Below are 22,077 nucleotides of genomic sequence, written 5' to 3' on the forward strand. Positions count from 1 at the left end.
AGCAAGAGTGAGACCCCATCTCTACTAAAAATGAAAAACTGAGGCAAGAGGATTGCTTTAGCCCAAGAGTTTGAGGTTGTTGTGAGCGATGACACCACAGCAGTCTACCAAGAGCAACCAAGTCCAAAAAAAACACACACACACACATATAAAAATATGTATAAGAAAAGAAAGGAAACCAAGTAAGATTAAGCAACTCGCAAGTGGCTATTTGTCTTTACTAAGGGAAGGATGCTTTGAATTCCACCAAAGGTTTTCCTTTACAGGAGTTTAACATAAATTCTGTTTTGTTTTGCCAAAGAGTAAAGCAAACTGGGTAAACCTAAAAACAGCACAAGAGCTCTTCTCAAAAGAAACAGTGCTTACATTTATTCCTTCTTTTTGGTTTTATTTGTGTATGTTTTGTTTTTGTTTTTAAACAAAGTTTCCATCTGTACACTTTAAGAAAATAAATGATAGGAAGCCATTCTCTGTTTACCATCCTCAGAGGCTGGCAGGGTGGATCTGCCAAGAGGTGCTACAGGACAGCCCCATGCATGTGGCTTGGGGCCACATGTGACCCTGTGAAGTCCAGAACTAACAGACTGAGATTACACAGACATGCTCCACTTTGCAGCGTACACAGGTGGGAACACTGAACCAACAGTACCCAGGGGCTGGCATCACGGCACGTGAAGAAAAGGGAAAAATAAATCGTTTCCTCTAATAGAACTGTCCCAGGTAAGAGCCGTAAGATTTTATTCACTGTTTAATCTTCCGGTGGCAGGATTTCTTTGAAGTGAAATCTAAATATAAATAAAAATGAGATGGCAATTTGTTATAAGGCTTCATACTTCTTTTAAATAGAATTGCACAATTTTGAAACACTATCACTGAGTTCATGTTAATTTTGGAAAAAATAGAAATTGTGTTTTAAAAAATATACAGTGGCCAGGAGCGGCTGCTCATGTCTGTAATCCTAGCACTCTGGGAGGCCCAGGAAAGGGGATAGCTTGAGCTCACAAGTTTAACCAGCCTGGGCAAAAGTGAGACCCCCATCTCTACTAAAATAGGAAAACTAAGGCAAGCAGATCACTTGAGCCCAAGAATTGGAGGTTCCTGTGAGCTATGGCACTCTACCCAGGGCAACAGCTTGAGACTCTGTCTCAAAACAACAAATAAATAAAATTAAAAATTAAAAATATACAGTGGTTTAAATTATGATCTTTAAGAACCACCAGGCAAATTATGTTCCCCATCAGTAAGAGAAAGAACAGAGAGGTCCCAGCAGTGACCAAGTCATGCTGACTCCACACCTGCTGCTCAGAGTGTCTGTCGGCTTCGCCTGAGGCTCCTTCATTTACAGTCTTTATTCTAATCCTATTAGTGACCCCCAATTCCTAAGACCCAAACTAACAACAGTTACTATACTGAATACTAGCAGTATTTTGACATATTCTACCTTTCTAGAGTCCATTCCTAATACTTTAATAAACAGTCAGAGAAGGACTTTCATTACCTGGTGATGACCCCCCCAGTCTTTGCTGGATCATTTCTAAGTGGTGAATATATTCTGTCAAGGAATGTTCTGGATCTTCAGAAGCAGTCAGAGATCTTTCTAATCTTGAATTTGGGGACCGAGCGGATCTTCAAGCAAACCACCATACCAAGGGGGAAAAGAAAAAAATAAAAGAAAAACCAAACTTGAACTTAACCGTGGAAAAGAAAAAAAACAAAGTGAGGGCTAAACATGAACTTAACCATGGTAAGTGTGTGTGAAGGGACCTCTGGGCTCTCCCAGGCCAGAAGCATGTGGTGGTGGCTGATTCTAGGGCTATTTTCTTCAGCTCTTTCTTAACACACAAGAAAAAAGTAAGGCTTTTTTATACAAAGTGGTATATAGACATACTGTATAAAAGTTGCTTCGAAAATCAACTTCTATACAATGTCCCAAAGTTAAAATGAGTAAAAACTATTGTATATTATTTTACAACATCCTGCAGAAAAAAGGCTGTTCCCCACCATTTACTCTTTCAATAAGTATCTCCACACTGGGCCCTGGGGCAACAAATCCCGGACAGATGATCCTTACCCTCCCCTGAACAGGGCTAACCTTCTAGGCCAGTGGTTCTCAAACTTCCTAATGCCGTGGCCCTTTAATACAGTTCCTGTGGGTCGCGACCCACAGGTTGAGAAGCACTGTTCCAGGCTGTCACGGACTCACACTGGTGTGTTTCCTGCCTGCTCTGGGCTGGACCAAAGATAGCAGAATCACCTAAGCTGGAGGGAGCTCAACCAGTAGAGGTGAAAAAGCTTTACAACTGACCTCCCCCTCCTACTTTGGGAGGCTGCTGTTGCAGGTCCATGGCCAAGGGCAGGGTCTCTGGCATGGCCTGAAGACATGTCCCGGGTTGGCGGTGACTCCCTAGATTCAGGTGGAGAACGCTGCTGCCGAGGCGCTCGGGGTCCTCCCCCAGAGTTATTTAACAACAAAGGGATTAGGAAAAAAAATAAACACATTATAGAAGAAAGGTCCATCTATCAAAATTTAAAACTCAGTAAGCTTTTAAAAGTCTTCATGGCAGGTTCGGCACCTATAGCTCAAGCGGCTAGAGCATCAGCCACATACACCAGAGCTGGTGGGTTCGAATCCAGCCCGGGCCTGCCAACAACTACAACCAAAAAAATAGCCAGGTGTTGTGGCGGGCGCCTACAGTCCCAGCTACTTGGGAGGCTGAGGAAAGAGAATCGCTTAAGCCTAGGAGCTAGAGGTTGCTATGAGCTGTGACGCCACGGCCCCTCTACCCAGGGTGACAGCTTGAGGCTCTGTCTCAAAAAAAAAAAAAAAAAAAAGAAATCTTCACGGCAACTTACAAACATTTGTAAAGTACCAAAATTATACTGTATTTCAAAAAGCTTTACAAGAAACCTGAGTTTTGAACACTTGCATTTCACTGCTATAGGCTGTAAGTGCCTGGCATCCATGCGGGCAGCCTATGGGGGAGCTCAGGAGGACACTAGGGGTGAGTCCTGCCTCTGCCACCTCTGATAGGAGCTGGGTGGAGGCAGAAACCCTGGAGACCATCAGGCATAACTTGGCAGGGCAAATGCCTGAAGGCCTGAAGGCCTGAAGGCTGAATCAAAGCATTTTAATTTCAAGAAATAACTATTAAAGTACAAAAGTCAAAACTGATGTGGCACTGCCAGGAAAGCCCAAGTCCCTGTGGCAGTCAATTGTGACTTGCTCGCATCCCTGTACTGAGTGGGGAGGGTGCTCTCTGTGCACCTTCACCCTGCTGTTCCCAGAGATGTGGGTGAGGGTCCACTGGAACATCCTCCCTAGGGCTGGTGCCTCAACCCCCAGCACAGCCAGCTGTACGTGCAGAAAAACATCACACACAAGAACCATGTGAGCCAAAAATAGGCAGCAGGACTCCAAAAGGAAAGAGGAGGCGTGTGCAATGAGCTCCAGCTAACTTGAGAGAAAATCATTTTACTAATCACTAATTATTAAGGAATTGGCACACTTAGCATTTCCATATCTTTTGGTGGTTGGTGTGCTCCTCTGAGCCACCTTGTTCACTCACATGTACTGGGAAGTGTGATCTTACCATGTTCTCTCCCATCTCACAGTTGTGGCGATTGCACTGCCTGAATTCATTAACTTTTTGGCTGTGCTTTATTACAGTCCCACTGAATGCTGCACAGTGCCCCAAACTCTAATGAGAACGCTACAAGCAGGAAGAGAGACTTGTGAAACACAGTTACTAGCAGTAGCTGAGGTCCCACCTGGACGGGGGGCTTTGCCTTGTGCTAGAGCTCCTCTTCGATCTACTTCTTGCCATTTCTTAACCAAAAAACGTAATCTGTTTAAAAAAAAAAAAAAAAGAAACAAAGCCTTTAAAATGAGAGCAAAACAGTAATAAAAATTGCACTGTGGCCAAGCATCCAGAATTTGGAAGTTCCTATTGGGGATGCAAACTCAGTGTCATCTGGGTCAGTCAACTTGGGGCTGCTGAGCTAGGTGCACACATGGACAACTTGCTGTATTCCTGGCAGTGTGCTAAACTTCCTGTGCCCCAGTGCCTTGGCCCCACTGTGGGCCACCACCTAGTCCTCCCAGGTACCTGTCATGGCACAGCTTGGAATTCTGGCTCTGGTTCAAAATCAGTCTTCAACCCCATGAGTGGGAACTAGGTGGCCCTCTGACCCAGTTTTCAGGATCCTCCCCTCCCTAACACCACTTGACAAACTCAGGACACAGAGGCACTGGCCCCCGTGGGAGCCAGCCCAGTGGTAAGCAGGAACAGTGTGGTTACAAAGGCTATGCAGGCCACGTACAGGGTGCCAAACACCCTCCATAGCATGGCGGACACCATAGATTCCTCCAGACAAGACTCTCTAGGACCCTAAGGTTCAGCTGCCCTGGGCAGCCCCTCACAGGGACACTGGGAGAGTTCCTTGACAGGAAGAACCTAAAGGCAGGGTTTGGGCCAGCCTACCTTCCCGCATTTAGCATTTAAAACACTTCTAGTCCACAGTGATCTTCCCACAAATATGGGATGGACAGAGGGTCAGTGGACAGAGAAATGACAAATGGCCCTGTGGTCAGGAGAACTCAGGTGAGAGAATTCTGAGTGCCTTGAGGCTAGAGAAGGCTGAGAGGGCAGCCCCCTACTCCCCATGTCTGCCTGGTCCACTGGACTGGACAACTAGACTAGTTCAGCCAGCCTCTGAAAGGAGCAGGACACTGAGCTGCTCTCTGCTGTGTCCCCTCCTTCCTGGCACCTCTGCATCAGGGAGCAGATACAGCTGCACAATTCTTAGTGAGACAAACATTTTTAGAAATTTACCAAATTTTAAAACTATAAAATGAAATGACTTTCCCAGGAACACCAGGGAGCAGCCTTCTTGTGCTCCAAAATGACATCTTGTGGAAATAATGCCTGGAGACAGTGAGCAATCCTCCCCAAGGAGGACACAGTGGGCAAAGCTCAGGGCACAGACACTCCAGGCAGGTCAAGGCCTGAGAGCGCCATGAGGAGAGGTAAGGAAGGAGGGCCTGGCCTCGGCAGTGGGGTCCTCAATGCCTCATGGCCACATTTGCAGGCTTGGTGCCGACAGCCCTCAGTGAATTGTGAATTTTTATGCACCTGGCCTCCTCTTATATAACATAGATCTGACTAAAATATAGGAAACTGAAATTTATAACATGAAATGCAATTTTAAACTTCCTCAAATGTGCCTGTTCTCACAAAGAGTCCTGACATGAAACCCATTAAAAGGCAAGACATTCCCCTGTAATAAAAAGGTAGCCTTAAATCTTTGGTATTAGATGGTGAAAATTCATACAACATGACTTCTTAAAGATAAGAGTCACCTGTATTGGGCGGCGCCTGTGGCTCAGTGAGTAGGGCGCCAGCCCCATATGCCGAGAGTGGGGGTTCAAACCCAGCCCCGGCCAAACTGCAACCAAAAAATAAGCCGGGCGTTGTGGCGGGCGCCTGTAGTCCCAGCTGCTCGGGAGGCTGAGGCAAGAGAATCGCGTAAGCCCAAGAGTTAAGAGGTTGCTGTGAGCCGTGTGATGCCACGGCACTCTACCCGAGGGCGGTACAGTGAGACTCTGTCTCTACAAAAAAAAAAAAAAAAAAAAAGAGTCACTTGTATTTTCTTTAAGACCTCAAATACCATTTCTCTTAAAAGAGACTATGGAGTTTCAAAGAATAAAACTACCTAAAAACCCTGCAGTGTGCTGTTTGTTCGCATAGACAAGAGACAGAACTCACAGACTGGTGTAGTGGCACTTACCTTAACACTGCAATGACCACCCTGACGGCCGTGCGAAACTTTGTAAAAGGACGAGATGAGGTAATTTTCTTATCTGGTTTGGAAGGAAATACTCCCAAATGAGCAATCATAGAGAGAGTTTCTTGTTCAGAGTCCTGGAATCCACCGATCAACAGTAAAAGATACTTCTTTTGATAAATCAGAGCTTTCCTAAAACTCTCTGCCCTCAAATAACGCAGATATAATTTTTCCACCTAAAGAACAACAAAAAAATAGTAAAATGCAATCAGAGGAAACAAACACATCTTGCTGTCAAAAGCAAGATGCTTTTGTTGCTCTTTACAAAGAACAGGTTGGTTTTTCCCTCAGCATCTTGTCATAGAAGTCAGCCTCGTACATTATCTGTAGTCAGAAACAACACATAATGGATTTGTGCTTATCAGACAAAATCTAAAACCACAAACTCCTCTCTGCAGTACCATCACTGATATACACACCTCAGTGAGGTCCAAACTGGGTATGGCAAGAGGGTGTGTTAAACCAGGAGACTATACAGAGCTAAATCCTAAAAGGCCTTTTTCCCCTCAAGAGGAGCCCATAGCTGGTTCCACACTGTCACAATCCATGACCAGCCAAGCAATGGTCCAGGGTCCCCTTGGGCTGTAGAGGCTGTTACTTGCTGACTCAAAGCATTCCCCTCAGCGTGTAAGCAGAGAAAGTTGGTGTTCCCACACTGCAACTGCACCAAGTTTCAAATCCAACCTCTTCCTTCTATAGTACCAGAGCTGCTGGAACCAGCCAGCGTGCGGTACACATGTGGGCAGCTACACTCAGCAATTAACGAATCCAAGGTTTTTTAGACGCACCTACAACACTCTATACCCTTGACGCTGGGTTAGGCTGGGTCTTACTTTGACATTGCAGCTGTTTGCTTCCATGCTTGCAGCTGGTGGAGGCCGCCTTGGGTCTGAGTGCTGTGGTGAGCTCTGCAGCACCGTCCCGTCTTGCTTCCACGCAGACCTGTCCGACCTCTGTAACAAGCCACAGCCAGAAACATCTACAGAGTGTTCTCAGAATAGACCATCTTGAGAAAAATGACCAACAGCAGGTAAGACAGGAGGCGAGGACTCCCTACCCCACCTCACAGGCTCATTTCTTCCATGGCTGTTCCCTCATTCCAAGGGGAAGCTAGCCATAGTGGGGGGGTCAGCTGGTTTGCAAGGGGATGGGGTACATCTCTCCCAGATGCCAGGACCCAGGGGAGGCTGCACAACCACACAGATAGTGCACGAGAACCACAGCACTCCCCTCTAGTACTTCTGCAGTAGTGTCCAAGGTGTCATGTGGTGTAATAAGTCAGATCATTAACATCTATGGGAGTGACTGCTACCCATATGTACTAAAGAAGTATGAAAATAAATATTTGTAAGATAACCCCAATTTCAAGGCCTTAAGCTTTAAACACACTCATATTCTCTGTAATTTTTATTTTTTATTTTGTACTTTTTAAATTTGTACTTTTTTACCGTTATATCTTTTTTTTTTTTCTTGAGACAGAGTCTCACTTTGTCGCCTTCATCAGTGTCATGGCATCATAACTCACAGCAACCTCAAACTCTTGGGCTCAAGCAATCCTTTTACCTCAGACTCCCAAGTAGCTGGAACTACCCACCACAATGCCTGGCTACCTTTGAAAGATCGGGTGTCACTCTAGCTAAGCCTGGTCTTGAACTTCTGAGCTCAAGTGATCCACCCATTTCAGCCTTTTGTTGTATAATTTTCATTGGTTTATTAAAAAATATTTCTGATTGGGATTGGTTGACTCTGTGGATATGGAGCAGAAGAATACTGAGAGCTCAGGCAGCGCCCGTAGCTCAGTCAGTAGGGCACTGGCCACATACACCGAGGCTGACAGGTTTGAACCCAGCCCGGGGCCAGCTAAAACAACAATGGCAAAAAGAAAAGTAGCCAGGTTTTGTGGCGGGTGCCCATAGTCCCAGCAATTTGGGAGGCTAAGGCAAGAGAATCACTTAAGTCCAAGAGTTTGAGGTTGCTATGAGCTGTGACACCACAGTACTCAACCCAGGGCGACAGCTTGAGACTCTGTCTTAAAAAAAGAAAAAAAGAATACTGAGAGCTAATTGTCCCAATCTTTATCCATTCATCAACTGATAGACATTTGGACTATTTCCACTTTGGGGCTATTATGAATAATAGTGCATGAAAATCTGCAAACAAGTTTTTATGTGAACATATATTTTAATTTCTCTTGCAAAAAATACCCAGAAGTATGGTTGAGCACGGTGGTTCACACCTGTAATCCTAGCACTCTGGGAGGCCGAGGCGGGTGGATTGCCTGAGCTCACCAGTTGAAGACCAGCCTGAGCAAGAGCGAGACCCCCACTCAAAAAATAGCTGGGCGTTGTGGCCAGTACCTGTAATCTCACCTCCCACTCTTGGGAGGCTGAGGCAAGAGAATCACTTGAGCCCAAAAGTTTGAGGTTGCTGTGAGCTATGACGCCAGGGCACTCTACCAAGGGTGACAAAGTGAGATTCTGTCTCAAAAAAAAAAAAGGAAGAAAGAAAAGAAAAAATAACTAGAAATAGAATTGCTGCAAAATATAGTAATTCCATGTTTAAACTTCTGAGGAACTTTCAGACTCTTTTTCAAAGAGACTGCACTGTTTTATACGCATTCTCTACTCATTGAACTATAGGTTTAATGTAATCCCAATTTAAAAAATCAAGATGGGGCAGTGCCTGTGGCTCAGTGAGTAGGGCGCTGGCCCCATATAGCAAGGGTAGTGGGTTCAAACCCGGCCCCGGCCAAACTGCAACAAAAAAATAGCCGGGTATTGTGGTGGACGCCTGTAGTCCCAACTGCTCAGGAGGCTGAGGCAAGAGAATCGCGTAAGCCCAAGAGCTGGAGGTTGCTGTGAGTCATGTGATGTCATGGCACTCTAAGGAGGGCGACATAGTGAGACTCTGTCTCTACAAAAAATAAAAAATTAAGATGGGCTGCAAGGCACCTATGGGGCAGCAAACTGGGTTGCATAGCCCCCAGGAGAGAGGCAGCTATCAAAAGCCATTTTAACCTCAAGGACCTAAAGCAAAAAATATCAAAGGGAAGGAGGAAGAGAGAAAAGTAAATAGAGGCAGAAAATGAGGAAGAAATCATATGGGAAGAGAAACTAACAAAAAAAATCACTGGCAACTGGGCATGGTGGCTCACGCCTATAGTCCCAGCACTGTGGGAGGCCGAGGTGGGTGGAGTGTCTGAGCTCAAGAGGTTCGAGACCAGTGTGAGCCAGGGTAAGACCTCATCTCTACTAACAACATCAAAAACAGCCAGATGTTGTGGTGGGCGTCTGTAATCCCGGCTACTGGGGAGGCAATGGGAAAGAGCACCGCCAGAGGAAGAAGAAAACGAACAGAAAAGAAAGAGTACTTCAAACGAAGAATGAACAAGCAAGCTAAAAATTAAAAAAAAAAAATCACTGGCAACATGAAGAATCAGAACAGATCAGCTCTTCCAAGGGATCACAATGTAGGTACCACAGAAGATCTCAACTATAAAGAAATTGTGGAAATATCAGAAACGGATTTCAGATTATGGATGGCATTGAAGAAAAAGTAGAAAATCAACAAAAGTAAATTCAAAAATTGACCAAATAATTTAATGAAAGACAACATCTCCAAGGATCAGAACAAAATTAGAAAGGATATAATGGAGCTTAAAGAATTGAATGAGTCATTCAGAGAATTTCAAAACATAGTTTTGAAAGTTTGGACAATGATTAAACCACAGAGAAGAAATAATCTCAGAGTGGGCAGTGCCTGTGGCTCAGTGAGTAGGGTGCCAGCCCCATATATATACCGAGGGTGATGGGTTCGAACCCAGCCTTGGCCAAATTGCAACAAAAAAATAGCCAGGCGTTGTGGTGGGCACCTGTAGTCCTAGCTACTCGGGAGGTTGAGACAAGAGAATCGCCTAAGCCCAAGAGCTGGGGGTTGCTGTGAGCTGTGATGCCACAGCACTCTACCAAGGGTGACAAAATGAGACTCTACCTCTAAAAAAAAAGATAAAAGAAATAAAATAAAAAGAAATAATCTCAGAGCTTAAAGATAAAGCTCTTGAGCTCACTCATTTATTTAAAGAGGCAGAAAAGAATACAGTAAAAGCAAGCCAGGCATGGTGGCTCACATCTGTAATCCTAGCACTCTAGGAGGCTGAGACAGTTGGATTGCTTGAGCTCAGGAGTTAGAAACCAACCTGAGCAAGTGCGAGACCCTGTCTCTAAAAATAGCTGGGCTTTGTGGCGGGTACCTGTAGTCCCAGGTACTTGGGAGGCTGAGCAAGAGGACTGCTTGAGCCCAAGAGCTTGAGGTTGCTTTGAGCTATGACACCACAGCAATCTAATGAAGGTGACAAAGTGAGACTATCTCAAAAAAAATTAAAAAAGTAAAAGCAGGCCGGACGTGGTGGCTCACACCTGTAGTCCCAGCATTGTGGGAGGCCAAGGCAGGTAGACTGACTGAGCTCAGAGGTTTGAGACCAGTATGAGCAGCAGTGAGCCAGTGTAAGACCCTGTCTCTACCAACATCAAAAATAGCTGGACGTTGTGGTGGGCATCTGTAATCCCGGCTACTGGGGAGGCAATGGGAAAGAGCATCGCCAGAGGAAGAAAAAAATGAACAAAAAAAAAAAAAAAAAAAAAAGAGTGCTTCAAATGAAGAAGAATGAAGAAGCAAGTGGAAATTAAAAATTAAAAAAAAAAAGTAAAAGCAGAACAACATCTTAGAAAACTATGGGACTACACAAAGCATACAAACATATGAATTATAGGTATCCTCGAAGGAGAAGAGAGTCCTAATGGCTTGGAAGCTCTAGTTATTGACATCGTAACTGAAAACCTCCCAAGCATCATCAAGGATCCAGATATTCAACTGCTAGATGGATATAGAACCTTGGGGTTGAATCAGTTCAACCAAAGCATCTCCAAGCATCATCAAGGATCCAGATATTCAACTGCTAGATGGATATAGAACCTTGGGGTTGAATCAGTTCAACCAAAGCATCTCCTAGGCGCATAGTAATTAACCTGGTCAAAGTCAAAATGAAAGAGCAAGTCCTGTAAGCAGCCAGGCATAAACAGTATTTGACCTACAAGGGTAAAACCAGCAGGATGACAGCTGGCCTCTCAGCTGAAACTTTGTAAGCCAGAAGACAGTGGGCTCCCACCTTCAATCTTCTCAAACAAAATAACCTTCAGCAGAGAAAGCACATCTTGTACTGAAAAGCACACATTGAAGAAATTTGGCACTGTAAGACCACCTGTACAGGAAGTATTCAGATCTGTATGACTCACAGACAATTACGATGGACCACCAGCAAAGTAAAGACACCCAGAAACCAAAGGAGAAAGCCTAGCTTCCACAATGGCCCAAATGATAAAATTAGACAATAGACCTCCACAAACAAGATGAACAGAACTCCACCATAATTATCAATCATCTCAATAAATGTTAACAGTTTGAATTCCCCACTGAAGAGATATAGGCTGGCTGACTGGATAAAAAAAGCAGAAGCCAACTATATGCAGTCTTCAGGAAATACATCTCAGGATAAAACAACACTCAGGGTGAAGGGTTGGGAAACAATATTTCAGGCAAATGGAAAGAAAGCACGAGACGCAATCTTATTTGCAGATACAATTGGCTTTAAAGCAACAAAAAGTTAGGAAAGACAAAGATAGACACTGTATGTATACTGGTCAAGGGAACAACAATACAACAAGACATTTCTTTTTTTTTTTTTTTTTGTAGAGACAGTCTCACTGTACCGCCCTCGGGTAGAGTGCCATGGCGTCACACGGCTTACAGCAACCTCTAACTCTTGGGCTTACGTGATTCTCTTGCCTCAGCCTCCCGAGCAGCTGGGACTACAGGCGCCCGCCACAAGGCCTGGCTATTTTTTTGTTGCAGTTTGGCCGGGGCTGGGTTTGAACCCGCCACCCTCGGCATATGGGGCCGGCACCCTACTCACTGAGCCACAGGCGCCGCCCACAACAAGACATTTCAATCCTAAATATTTATACATACAATGTAAATCCTCCCAGATATATAAAATGAACCTTAACTGATCTGAGCAATATAATATACTGCAACACCACAGAAACTACCTATCTACTAGATAGATCCTCCAAGGGCAAACTAAACAAAGAAACAATGAACTTAAACACACCTCTAGAACAAATGGGTTTAACAATCATATACAGAACATTCCACCCCAATAATTCTGAATATATATTCTTCTCATCAGCTCATGGATTGTTCTCCAAGGTCCATCATATCCTAGGACACAAATCAAACCTCAACAAATTCAAAAGAATACAAATTATACCTTGTATCTTTAAGGACCACAATGGAATTAAAGTAGAATTCAATTCCAATAGAAACATACATCCCCATACATCCTTGAACAAAATGTCAATGAAGCCACAAGCTATCAAAACCTATGGGATGGTGGCGCCTGTGGCTCAAAGGAGTAGGGCTCCAGTCCCATATGCTGGAGTTGGGTTCAAACCTAACCCCGATCAAAAACAAACAAACAAAAAAAACCTGTGGGATGGTTATAGCTCCAGTAGCACAGTGATTACAGCACCAACCACATACCCCAAGGCTGGCAGGTTCAAACCCAGCCTGGGTCAGCTAAACAACAATGATGACTGCAACAACAACAACAACAACAAAAATAGCCGGGCTTTGTAGCAGGTGCCTGTAGTCCCACCTACTTGGGAGGCTGAGGCAAGAGAATCGCTTAAGCCCAAGAGTTTGAAGTTTGAAGTTGCTGTGAGCTGTGATGCCACAGCACTCTACCAAGTGCAACATAGTGAGATTCTGTCTCAAAAAAAAAAAAAAACAAACAAAAAACAAAATACAAAAACCCTGTGGGATACTGCAAAGACAGACCTAAAGGGAAATTTATTGCATTAAATGCCCCCATCTAGAAAATAGAAAGAGCACACATCAGTAGCCTAATGAATCATCTCAAGGAACTAGAAAAGAGGGCGGCGCCTGTGGCTCAGTGAGCAGGGTGCTGGCCCCATATGCCGAGGGTGGCGGGTTCAAACCCAGCCCCGGCCAAACTACAACAAAAAAATAGCCGGGCGTTGTGGCAGGTGCCTGTAGTCCCAGCTACTCGGGAGGCTGAGGCAGGAGAATTGCCTAAGCCCAGAAGTTGGAGGTTGCTGTGAGCTGTGTGATGCCACGGCACTCCACCAAGGGCAATAAAGTGAAACTCTGTCTCTACAAAAAAAAAAAAAAAAAAGGAACTAGAAAAGAAAGAGCAATCTAATTCCAAACCTAGTAGAAGAAAAGAAATAACCAAAATTAGATCAGAGCTAAATGAAATTGAGAGCAAAAAAACCATTCAGAAGAACAATGGGAGGGGGCTTTGAAAAAAATTCATAAAATGAATAAACCTTTGACTAGATTAACTAGAAACAGAAAAGAAAGATCTCTATTAAGCTCAGTCAGAAATGACGAAGGGGAAATAACAGATACTACAGAGATACAAACAATGATCTGATTACTACAAAAATCTCTATGCCCAGAAATTTGAAAACATGGAGGAAATGGACCAATTCCAGGAATCACACCACCTTCCTAAACTCAACCAGAAAGAAACAGAACTCTTGAACAGGCAAATGTCAAGTATAAAAACTGTAACAACTATGAAAAAGCATATAAATAAAAACTCCTGGACCAGTTTCACATCAGAATTCTACTAAAACTTCAAAGAGCTAATACCTATATTGTAGAACTTATTCTAAAACATTGAGAAGGAAGGAACCCTCTCCAACTCCTTCTTTGAACCAAAACCAGGGAAGGACACAACAAAAAAAGACTACTACAGGCCAATTTCATTAATGAATACTGATGCAAAAATACTCAGGAAAATCTTAGCAAACAGAATTCAGCTACACATAAAAAAAATAATTCATCATGGCTCAGCACCTATGGCTCAAGTGGCTAAGGCACCAGCCACGTACACCTGAGCTGGCGGGACACGCCAAACAACAATCCAATCGGGACTCACCAAACAACAATGACGGCTGCAACCAAAAAATAACCAGACGTTGTGACAGGCGCCTATAGTCCCAGCTACTTGGGAGGCGGAGGCAGGAGAATCACTTGAGCCCAGGGGTTGGAGGTTGCTGTGAGCTGTGATGCCCCAGCACTCTACCCAGGGGGATAGCTTGAGGCTCTGTCTCAAAAAAAAAAAAAAAAATTCATCACAATCAAGTGGGCATCATCCCTGGGATGCAAGGTTGTTTCAACATATGCAAATCTGTAAATGTAATTCACCACATAAATAGAAGTAAAACCAAAGACCATATGATTCTATCAATAGATGCAGAAAGAGCATTTGACAAAATTCAGGAACATTTATTGATAGGAACACTTAAGAAAATTCACATAGGGACATTTCTTAAACCGATCGAGGCCATCTATAATAATCCCACAGACAATATCATACTGAACAGAGTAAAACTGAAAGCATTTCCCACTTACAGCTGGAACCAGACAAGGATGTCCACTATTGCCACAGCTATTCAGTATAGTGCTGGAAGTCCTAACCAATGCAATCAGCTCACAGCAACCTTAAATTCCTGGACTCAACGCAATCTTCTTGCCTCGGCCTCCCAAATAGCTTGGACTATAGGCACTTGCCATAATGCCTGGCTAATTTTTCTATTTTTAGTAGAGACAGGGTCTCACTCTTGTTCAGGCTGGTCTCAAACTCTTCAGCTCACGCAATATGTTTGCCTTGGCCTCTCAGAGTTCTAGAATTACAGATGTGAGCTACTATGTCCAGCCCAGATAATATGATCTTATACCTAGAAACCCCCCAAGGACTTGACCCTGAGACTCTTGGAAGTGATCAAGAATTACAGGAATATCTTAGGATATAAAGTCAGTATTCAAAGATTAGTAGTCTTCATATATGCAAACAGCAGCCAAGCTGAAAATCAATCAAAAACACAGGAGCCTGGTGGCACCTGTGGCTCAATGAGTAGGGTGCTGGCCATATACTGATGGCGGTGGGTTCAAACCCGGCCCCGGCCAAACTGCAACAAAAAAATAGCCGGGCGTTGTGGCAGGCGCCTGTAGTCCTAGTTACTTGGGAGGCTGAGGCAAGAGAATCACCTAAGCCCAAGAGCTGGAAGTTGCTGTGAGCTGTGACACCACGGTATCTACCAAGGGTGACAAAGTGAGACTGTCTCAGAAAAAAAAAAAAAAAAAAAAAAACCATAGGAGCCAGGCACAATGGCTCACTCCTGTAAACCTAGCACTCTGAAAGGCTGAGGCAGGCAGATTGCTTGAACTTAGGAGTTCAAGAACAGCCAGAGCAAAAGAAAGCCCCCGTTTCTACTAAAACTAGAAAAAACTAGCCAGGAGTGATGGTGGGCTCCTTTAGCCCAAGAGTTTGAGGTTGTTGTGAGCTGTGATGACACCACGGCACTCTACCCATAGTAGAGTGAGAAGAGAATGTGACAAAAATGAGACTCTTTCCTTAAAAAAAAAAAAAAACCTTCATAGTAGTATCAAAGAAAATGAAATAATTTGGAATAAACATACTTAATGACAGATTTGAAAAGGACCTCAACAGACAGAATTATTAAATGCTGAGAAAAGAAATAACAATGGGCCAGGTGTGGTGGCTCATGCCTATAATTCTAGCACTCTGAGAGGCCAAGGTGGGTGGATTGCTTGAGCTCAGGAATTGGGAGACCAGCCTGGGCAAGAGTGAGACCCCATCTTTACTAAAAATAGAAAAAGAACTAGCAGGACGTGGTGGTACAATCCTGTAGTCCTAGCTACTTGGGAGGCTGAGACAAGAGGATTGCTCAAGCCCAAGAGTTTGAGGTTGCTATCAGCTATGATGATACTACAGCACTCTACCCAGGGTGACAGAGTGAGACTCTCTCAGAAAAAAAAAAAGAAAAGAAAGAAAGAAAGAAAAGAAATAGCAGAGGATATTAACAAATAGAAAAACATAGTAGGTTCATGGCTGGGAAGAATCAACATTGTTAAAATTATCTATGATACCCAAAAGCCTATAGATTTAATGCAATCCCCATTAAAATTCCAACATCATACTTTGAAGATCCTGAAAAAAAACAAAAACAAAAACAAACAGTACTACCCTTCATCTGGAACTAGAAAAAAACCTAAATAGCCAACATAGTTCTTTCAAATAAGAACAAATATGGAGAGCTGAGTATAGTGGTTATGCCTTTAATTCTAGCCCTTTGGGAAGCCAAAGCAAGGGGATCACTTGAGCTTAGCAATTAGATACCAGCCTGAGCAAGAGGGAAACCCCATCTCTACTAAAAATAGGAAAACAGTTGGGCATTGTGGCAGGTGCCTGTAGTCCCAGCTACTCTAGAGGCTGAGGTAGGAAAATCGCTTGAACACAGTTTGAGGAGTTCGAGGTTGCTGTGAGCTAGATGGAGGCTATGGCACTCTAGCCTGAGCAACAGAGTAAGACTCAATCTCAGAAAAAAAAAAAAATCTAGAGGCATCACATTACCATACTTTGGGTTATACCACAAGTTTATAGTTATAAAAATGGCATGACAGTGGCATTAGAGAAAAATAGAGACAGATCTCTATTTCATGGAACGAACAGAATAGAGAACCTAGAGATGAAATCAGTCTCATACCACCATCACATCTTTGACAAGCCAAACAAAAGCATTGAAGAAAAGAATTCCTATTTAATAAATGGTACTGGGAGAACTACTTAGCCACATGTAAAAGACTGAAACTAGATGTGCACTTTTCACCACTTAAAAAGTTAACTCACAGGCCTGGGCATAGTGGCTCATGCCTGTAATCCCAGTACTTGGGAGGCCGAGGCAGGTGGATTGCTTGAATTCAGAAGTTTGAAACCAGCCTGTGCAACAGCAAGACCGCATCTCTAAAAAATAGTCAGGCATTGTGGTGAGCACCTGTAGTCCCAGCTACTTGGGAGGCTGAGGCAAGAGAATCACTGAAGCTCAAGAGTTTGAGGTTGCTGTGAGCTGTGATGCCACAGCACTCTACCAAGGACAACAAAGTAAGACTCTGTCTCAAAAAAAAAAAAAAAAAAAGTTAACTCACGATGAATGAAGGAGTTAAATCTAAGATACAAAGCTATAAAACTTTAGAAGAAAGTGCAGGGGAAATTCTTAATAATATCAGCCTTGAGAAAGAATTTATAAAGAAGATCCGAAAGGCTATCTTAGCAACAGCAAAAATAAATAAATGGAGGCCAGGTATGGTGGCTCATGCCTGTAATCCTAACACTCTGGGCTGAGACAGGAGGAATACCTGAGCTCAGGAGTTCAAGACCAGTCTGAGCAAGAGTGAGACCCTGTCTCTGAAAACTGTTGGTCATTGTGGTGGGCACCTGTAGTCCCACATACTTGGGAGGCTTATGCAAGAGGATTGCTTGAGCCTAAGAGTTTGAGGTTGCTGTGAGCTATGATATCACTCGAGTAACAAAGTGAGACTCTGTCTCCTAAATGGGACCTGATCAAGTTTAAAAGCTTCTGCATAGTTAAGGACATGATCACCAAAACATAGAGAGAATGTTCAGAATGGGAGAAGATATTCGCATGCTATGAATCCAACAAAGGACTAACAACCAGAATCCACAAAGAACTCAAGGAAATCAACAAAAAAGAGCAAACCACTCCATTAAAAACTGGGCAAGCTACATGAACAGAATCTTTTGAGGATAACAAATGACAAACGAACACATGAAAAAATGCCCATCATTGCTATTAGAGATATGGAAATCAAAACTACCTTGAGTTATCGCCTAATCCCAGTGAGGATAGCCCATATCACAAAGTCCCAAAGCTGCAGTTGCTTGTGTAGATGTGTAGAAGAGAAGGGAACACTTCTACACTGTTGGTAGGATGGCAAACTAGTACAGCCTTTATCAAAAGCTGTATAGAGAATCCTCAAAGAACTAAAGTAGGATCCTGCAATCCCATTGATCCTGCAATCCTATTATTCAGTATCTACCTAGAAGAAAAAAATCATTTTACCAGAAGGACATTTGCACTCAAATATTGATAGCAGCTCAATGCACAATTGCAAAGATGTGGAAACAACCCAGGTGTCCATCAACCCATAAATGGATTAATAAACTGTGGTATATGTAAACCATGCGATACTATGCAGCCATAAAAACAAATGTAGACTTTGTGTCTTTTGTAACAACCTGGATGGATTTGGAGAATACTACCTAAGTATCACAGGAATTGAAAAATTAGCATCATGTGTAGTCAGTACTAATTTGAGACTAGCAGATTAACAACTACATACTCAAATGAAAGAAAAATTCAATTAAATTCAAGAAAGGGGGAGGAGGAGGGAGTTCAGCAAGTTCCCACCCAATGGGAACTATGCATGGATATATGGCACATTTCCTGGGTGAAGGACACAACTACAATTCAGACTTTACCTTAGAAATGCAGACAATGGGCTGGGCAGTAGCTCACATCTATAATCCTAGCACTCTGGGAGGTCGAGGCAAGTGGATCACTTGAGCTCAGGAGTTTGAGACCAGACTGAGCAAGAGTAAGACTCCATCTCTACTAAAAATAGAAAAAACTATCTTGATGTTGTGGTGGGCACCTGCAGTCCCAGCTACTCGGGAAATCAGAGGCAAGAAGACTGCTTGAACCCAGGAGTTTTAGGTTGCTATGAGTTATGACACCAGGGCACTCTTCCCAGGGTGACCAAGTAAGACTCTGTCTCAAAAACAAAGAAACAAACAAAAACTAAATGCAAACAATGTAACCTAATTATGGGTTAGGTTATAAAATATATTTAACATATAAAATATATATTCATATTTTTATGAAATAAAAAATAAGTAAATGTTTTCTTTTTTGGTTTTTTATTTGTTTTTGAGACAGTCTCATTATGTCACCCCTGGTAGAGTGCCATGGCATCACAGCTCACAGCAACCTCAAACTCTTGGACTTAAGTGATTCTCTTGCCTCAGTCTCCCAAGTAGCTGGGACTACAGGCGCCTGCCACAACACCTGGCTATTTTTGTTGTTGTTGCAGTTTAGTCAGCCCAGGCCGAGTTCTAACCCGCCACCCTCGGTGCATGTGGCTGGCGCATGTGGCTACGAGCACTGGGCCAAGTAAATGTTTTCTAAAATGCAAAAATATAATATAATTGTGAAAGGGGAGGGTGGTGGGTTCGAACCCAGCCCCAGCCAAACTGCAGCAAAAAACAGCCGGGCGTTGTGGCAGGCACCTGTAGTCCCAGTCACTTGGGAGACTGAGGCAAGAGAATCCCCTAAGCCCAAGAGTTGGAGGTTGCTGTGAGCTGTGACATCACAGCACTCCACCGAGGGCGACAAAGCGAGACTGTCTCTTAAAAAAAAAAAATAATAATAATGATAAAAGTAAAAACCAAGATGCTAAATTTCTATTGAAAGACTGAAGAACTAGAATAGCCAAACAATTTTTAAAATAAGAAAAAAGAGAATTCACATTCCCCAACATGAAGATAGAATCAGCTGTCTATCAGGCAGATGGTAGAGGACATGCACACAGACTCAGGGAAAAGCCCAGAAATAACACACAAATACTCGAGATCGACTCTTCCTAGCACAAAAACAATTCCACGGGGAGCAGTTCTTCTCACAAAGCATGCTAGAAAAACTGGGTTATCACTGTCATAAATTCTTACAACTTTATGCTGCCCTGGCATCCATTCTGAAAATAAGCTGAACTTTCTCACACCAGAAGCAGCTCCCCTTTTCTGCCTCTTCCCAGTGCTCAGTGTGGGTAATGTGACTCCAACACGTTGCCTCCTCTAGCAGCACCCTGGCAGACGGACACCAGCATGGACTGTGCAGACGTGCCCCGGTGACAATCTCCCCCTCCCAGCAGAGCTCATGCCTGCTTGCTCTTAACCCACCAATTAACCCCCTCCTCCAGAAACCTGTTTGGATAACATTCTGGACCCCAAAAAGGCTTTGACCCACCGGTCCCTTTCCTCTCCTCTTTCCATCTCCCCACCGGTCTCTTTTGAGGGGGCACCCTCCAGGCAGAACCTGTAAGTGATAAAATTTTTGCTTCCCTCATGTCCCTTCATCATGTAAGGGGTGTTCTTCATTTTACAGAACCCAAATTATGACATTCATTGGAAGATCTTCCTCTGCTTATCCCACATACCATAGAAAGATTAACTGAAAATGGATCGTAGTTCTAAATTTTAAAAGTAAAACTATAAAACTCTCAACATGATCCATAAAGAAATAAATTGATACGCTGGACTTCATCGAAACTAGAGACTTTTGCTTTGCAAACGACACCATATGGAGATGGAAGGGACAAGCACAGACTGGGAGAAAATATTTGCAAATCACATACCTGACAAAAGGAGGTGTATCCAGAACATATAAACAACTCTCAAATCTCAACAATGAGAAAATGATCCGATTCAAAAATCAACAAAAGAATTTAACTGACACTTCACCAAAAAAGATATACAAATGGCAGAAAAGATGCCCCAAAACTTTCGTCTTTAGGGGGACATGCAAATACCACAAGGAGATACCACTTTGCACCTGTTAGACCTGAGAAAAACTACTCACACTACCAAATGTCAAGATGCAGTCACTGGAAACTCACACATGGCCAGAAGGCAAGCAGCACAGTACGGCCCTGACATAGCCAGCTGCCTCCTAGATACTTACAGTATAGGAACCAAAACTGTGTCTATACACAGCTCTGCAAACACAGCAGCACCATTCACAACAGCCAAAAACTGGGAACAATCCAGATGTCCTTCAGTGGGCGAGTACTCCAACAAACCCAGCTGCCCATGTCATAAAGCACCACCCAGCATTGAGCAGGAACTAGCAACCAATCCATCAGCAATCTAGAGGGAGGTCAAATGCATTCTAAGGAAGTGACAGGAAGCAAGTTGACAGGGTTGACAGGTCACAGACTGCACAGTTCCATTTATAGGACACTCGGGGAGGAGCCACTGGTGCAGCCAGTGGTTCTGCTAGGGATGGTGATTACGTGGATTGGACACTACCTACGTGTGAACACTTACATGAAATCATACCAAAAAAGGCAAATTTTACTATATGCAAATTAAAAAATACTTTTTAAAAAGTTTTCAACATTAAAAAACATAAAGCAAATCACAACAACCCAAATATGAAAAAAAAATTAGGCACTCTAAAAAAAAGCCTATCAAACTACATCATTAGGAAAATAATATTTTAATTAAAAGCAAGCCAAATAAAACTCTAATTTGATAAGATTATTATATTTTTAGTCAATGTCCTTTTATAAACATACAGAAAACATCACACAACAGTTAGGATCAGTGGTGACATTTTGTGTGCACATATGAATGAAGTAGAAAGTTTGCTACGATGTTAAATAAAATATTCGGGAACATTCAGCAAAGCTTCAACTAGAGAGGCTATAGCCCACACATCCCCCCATCAGTGAAAGAGTCCTGGTTGACAGTTAAGGAAAGCTAATATAGATCAGGTGGTACAGGCCAGTGAGCAAGGCCTGAATCTCCCACAGAAGGAAAAAGTACAAACACGTACGCTCAGGACACAACCCTTCTGCACATGATGTTTCAGGATCTTTTCAAGCCTGGACACAGCCCTGCTGAGCTCCAACTTCTCTTGGGTCACTGTGCTGAGCGCCTTTGTAAGGGAATCATTGTCTTTCAGCAAGACATCCATGAGCTGGATCTGTAGCTCTGCTGCCATTTTTTTCTTGGAAAGGAGAAAAGAAAAACTTGTAAGAATCTTTTTTTTAAAGGCACACATTTTTCATTTTTACTGGTTATTTTCAGGGGTTATGGTTTGAAACTTGTTTGGGGTTTGGTAGGAAGTTTCTGGGGCTGAGTAGAGCTACCATCTATAGGGCACAGAATAATAAAATCATCAGATCACATTTCTCTTTAATGTTCTACAAAATAGACTTTGCACAGAACTGCCTGTATAAATACTGTAGGTTTATTAAAAAGTATAACCCCTTTCGAGGTGTTCCAATGGCACCATACACAGAGGGGGACAGGGGAGCCCATGCCTCACCTGAGAGGAGGTAGACCTGCTCAGCTCGGGCCTCAGCTCCTCTAAGGTGTGCAGCAAAGACGCCACTGCTTTCTCATTGGATGATGTCCAGTCATTGATGATCCTGTAAAAAAATGGGCATTTGAGAGGTTCATACACATCCTGAGGGACCACTACC

At 43.3% G+C, this 22,077-nt stretch overlaps 1 protein-coding gene across 2 annotated transcripts in view; it reads right to left on the minus strand.

Annotated features, from left to right (window-relative positions):
• Positions 1-400: 400 nt before the first annotated feature.
• The window catches only part of PCNT (pericentrin), a 148,762-nt gene continuing 127,085 nt past the window's right edge, over positions 401-22,077 (minus strand). For both annotated transcript variants that reach the window (XM_053564663.1, XM_053564662.1), the window contains 8 exons: positions 21,921-22,023; positions 21,426-21,599; positions 6,678-6,797; positions 5,788-6,020; positions 3,769-3,845; positions 2,306-2,447; positions 1,499-1,626; positions 401-785 (listed from right to left, as the gene is read on the minus strand). In XM_053564663.1, coding sequence (XP_053420638.1) covers positions 742-785; positions 1,499-1,626; positions 2,306-2,447; positions 3,769-3,845; positions 5,788-6,020; positions 6,678-6,797; positions 21,426-21,599; positions 21,921-22,023 — 1,021 coding nt within the window. In that variant the 3' untranslated portion in view covers positions 401-741. The remainder of the gene's footprint in view (positions 786-1,498; positions 1,627-2,305; positions 2,448-3,768; positions 3,846-5,787; positions 6,021-6,677; positions 6,798-21,425; positions 21,600-21,920; positions 22,024-22,077) is intronic.

Source organism: Nycticebus coucang, chromosome 16, assembly GCF_027406575.1.
Source record: "Nycticebus coucang isolate mNycCou1 chromosome 16, mNycCou1.pri, whole genome shotgun sequence".
Lineage (NCBI taxonomy): Eukaryota > Metazoa > Chordata > Mammalia > Primates > Lorisidae > Nycticebus > Nycticebus coucang.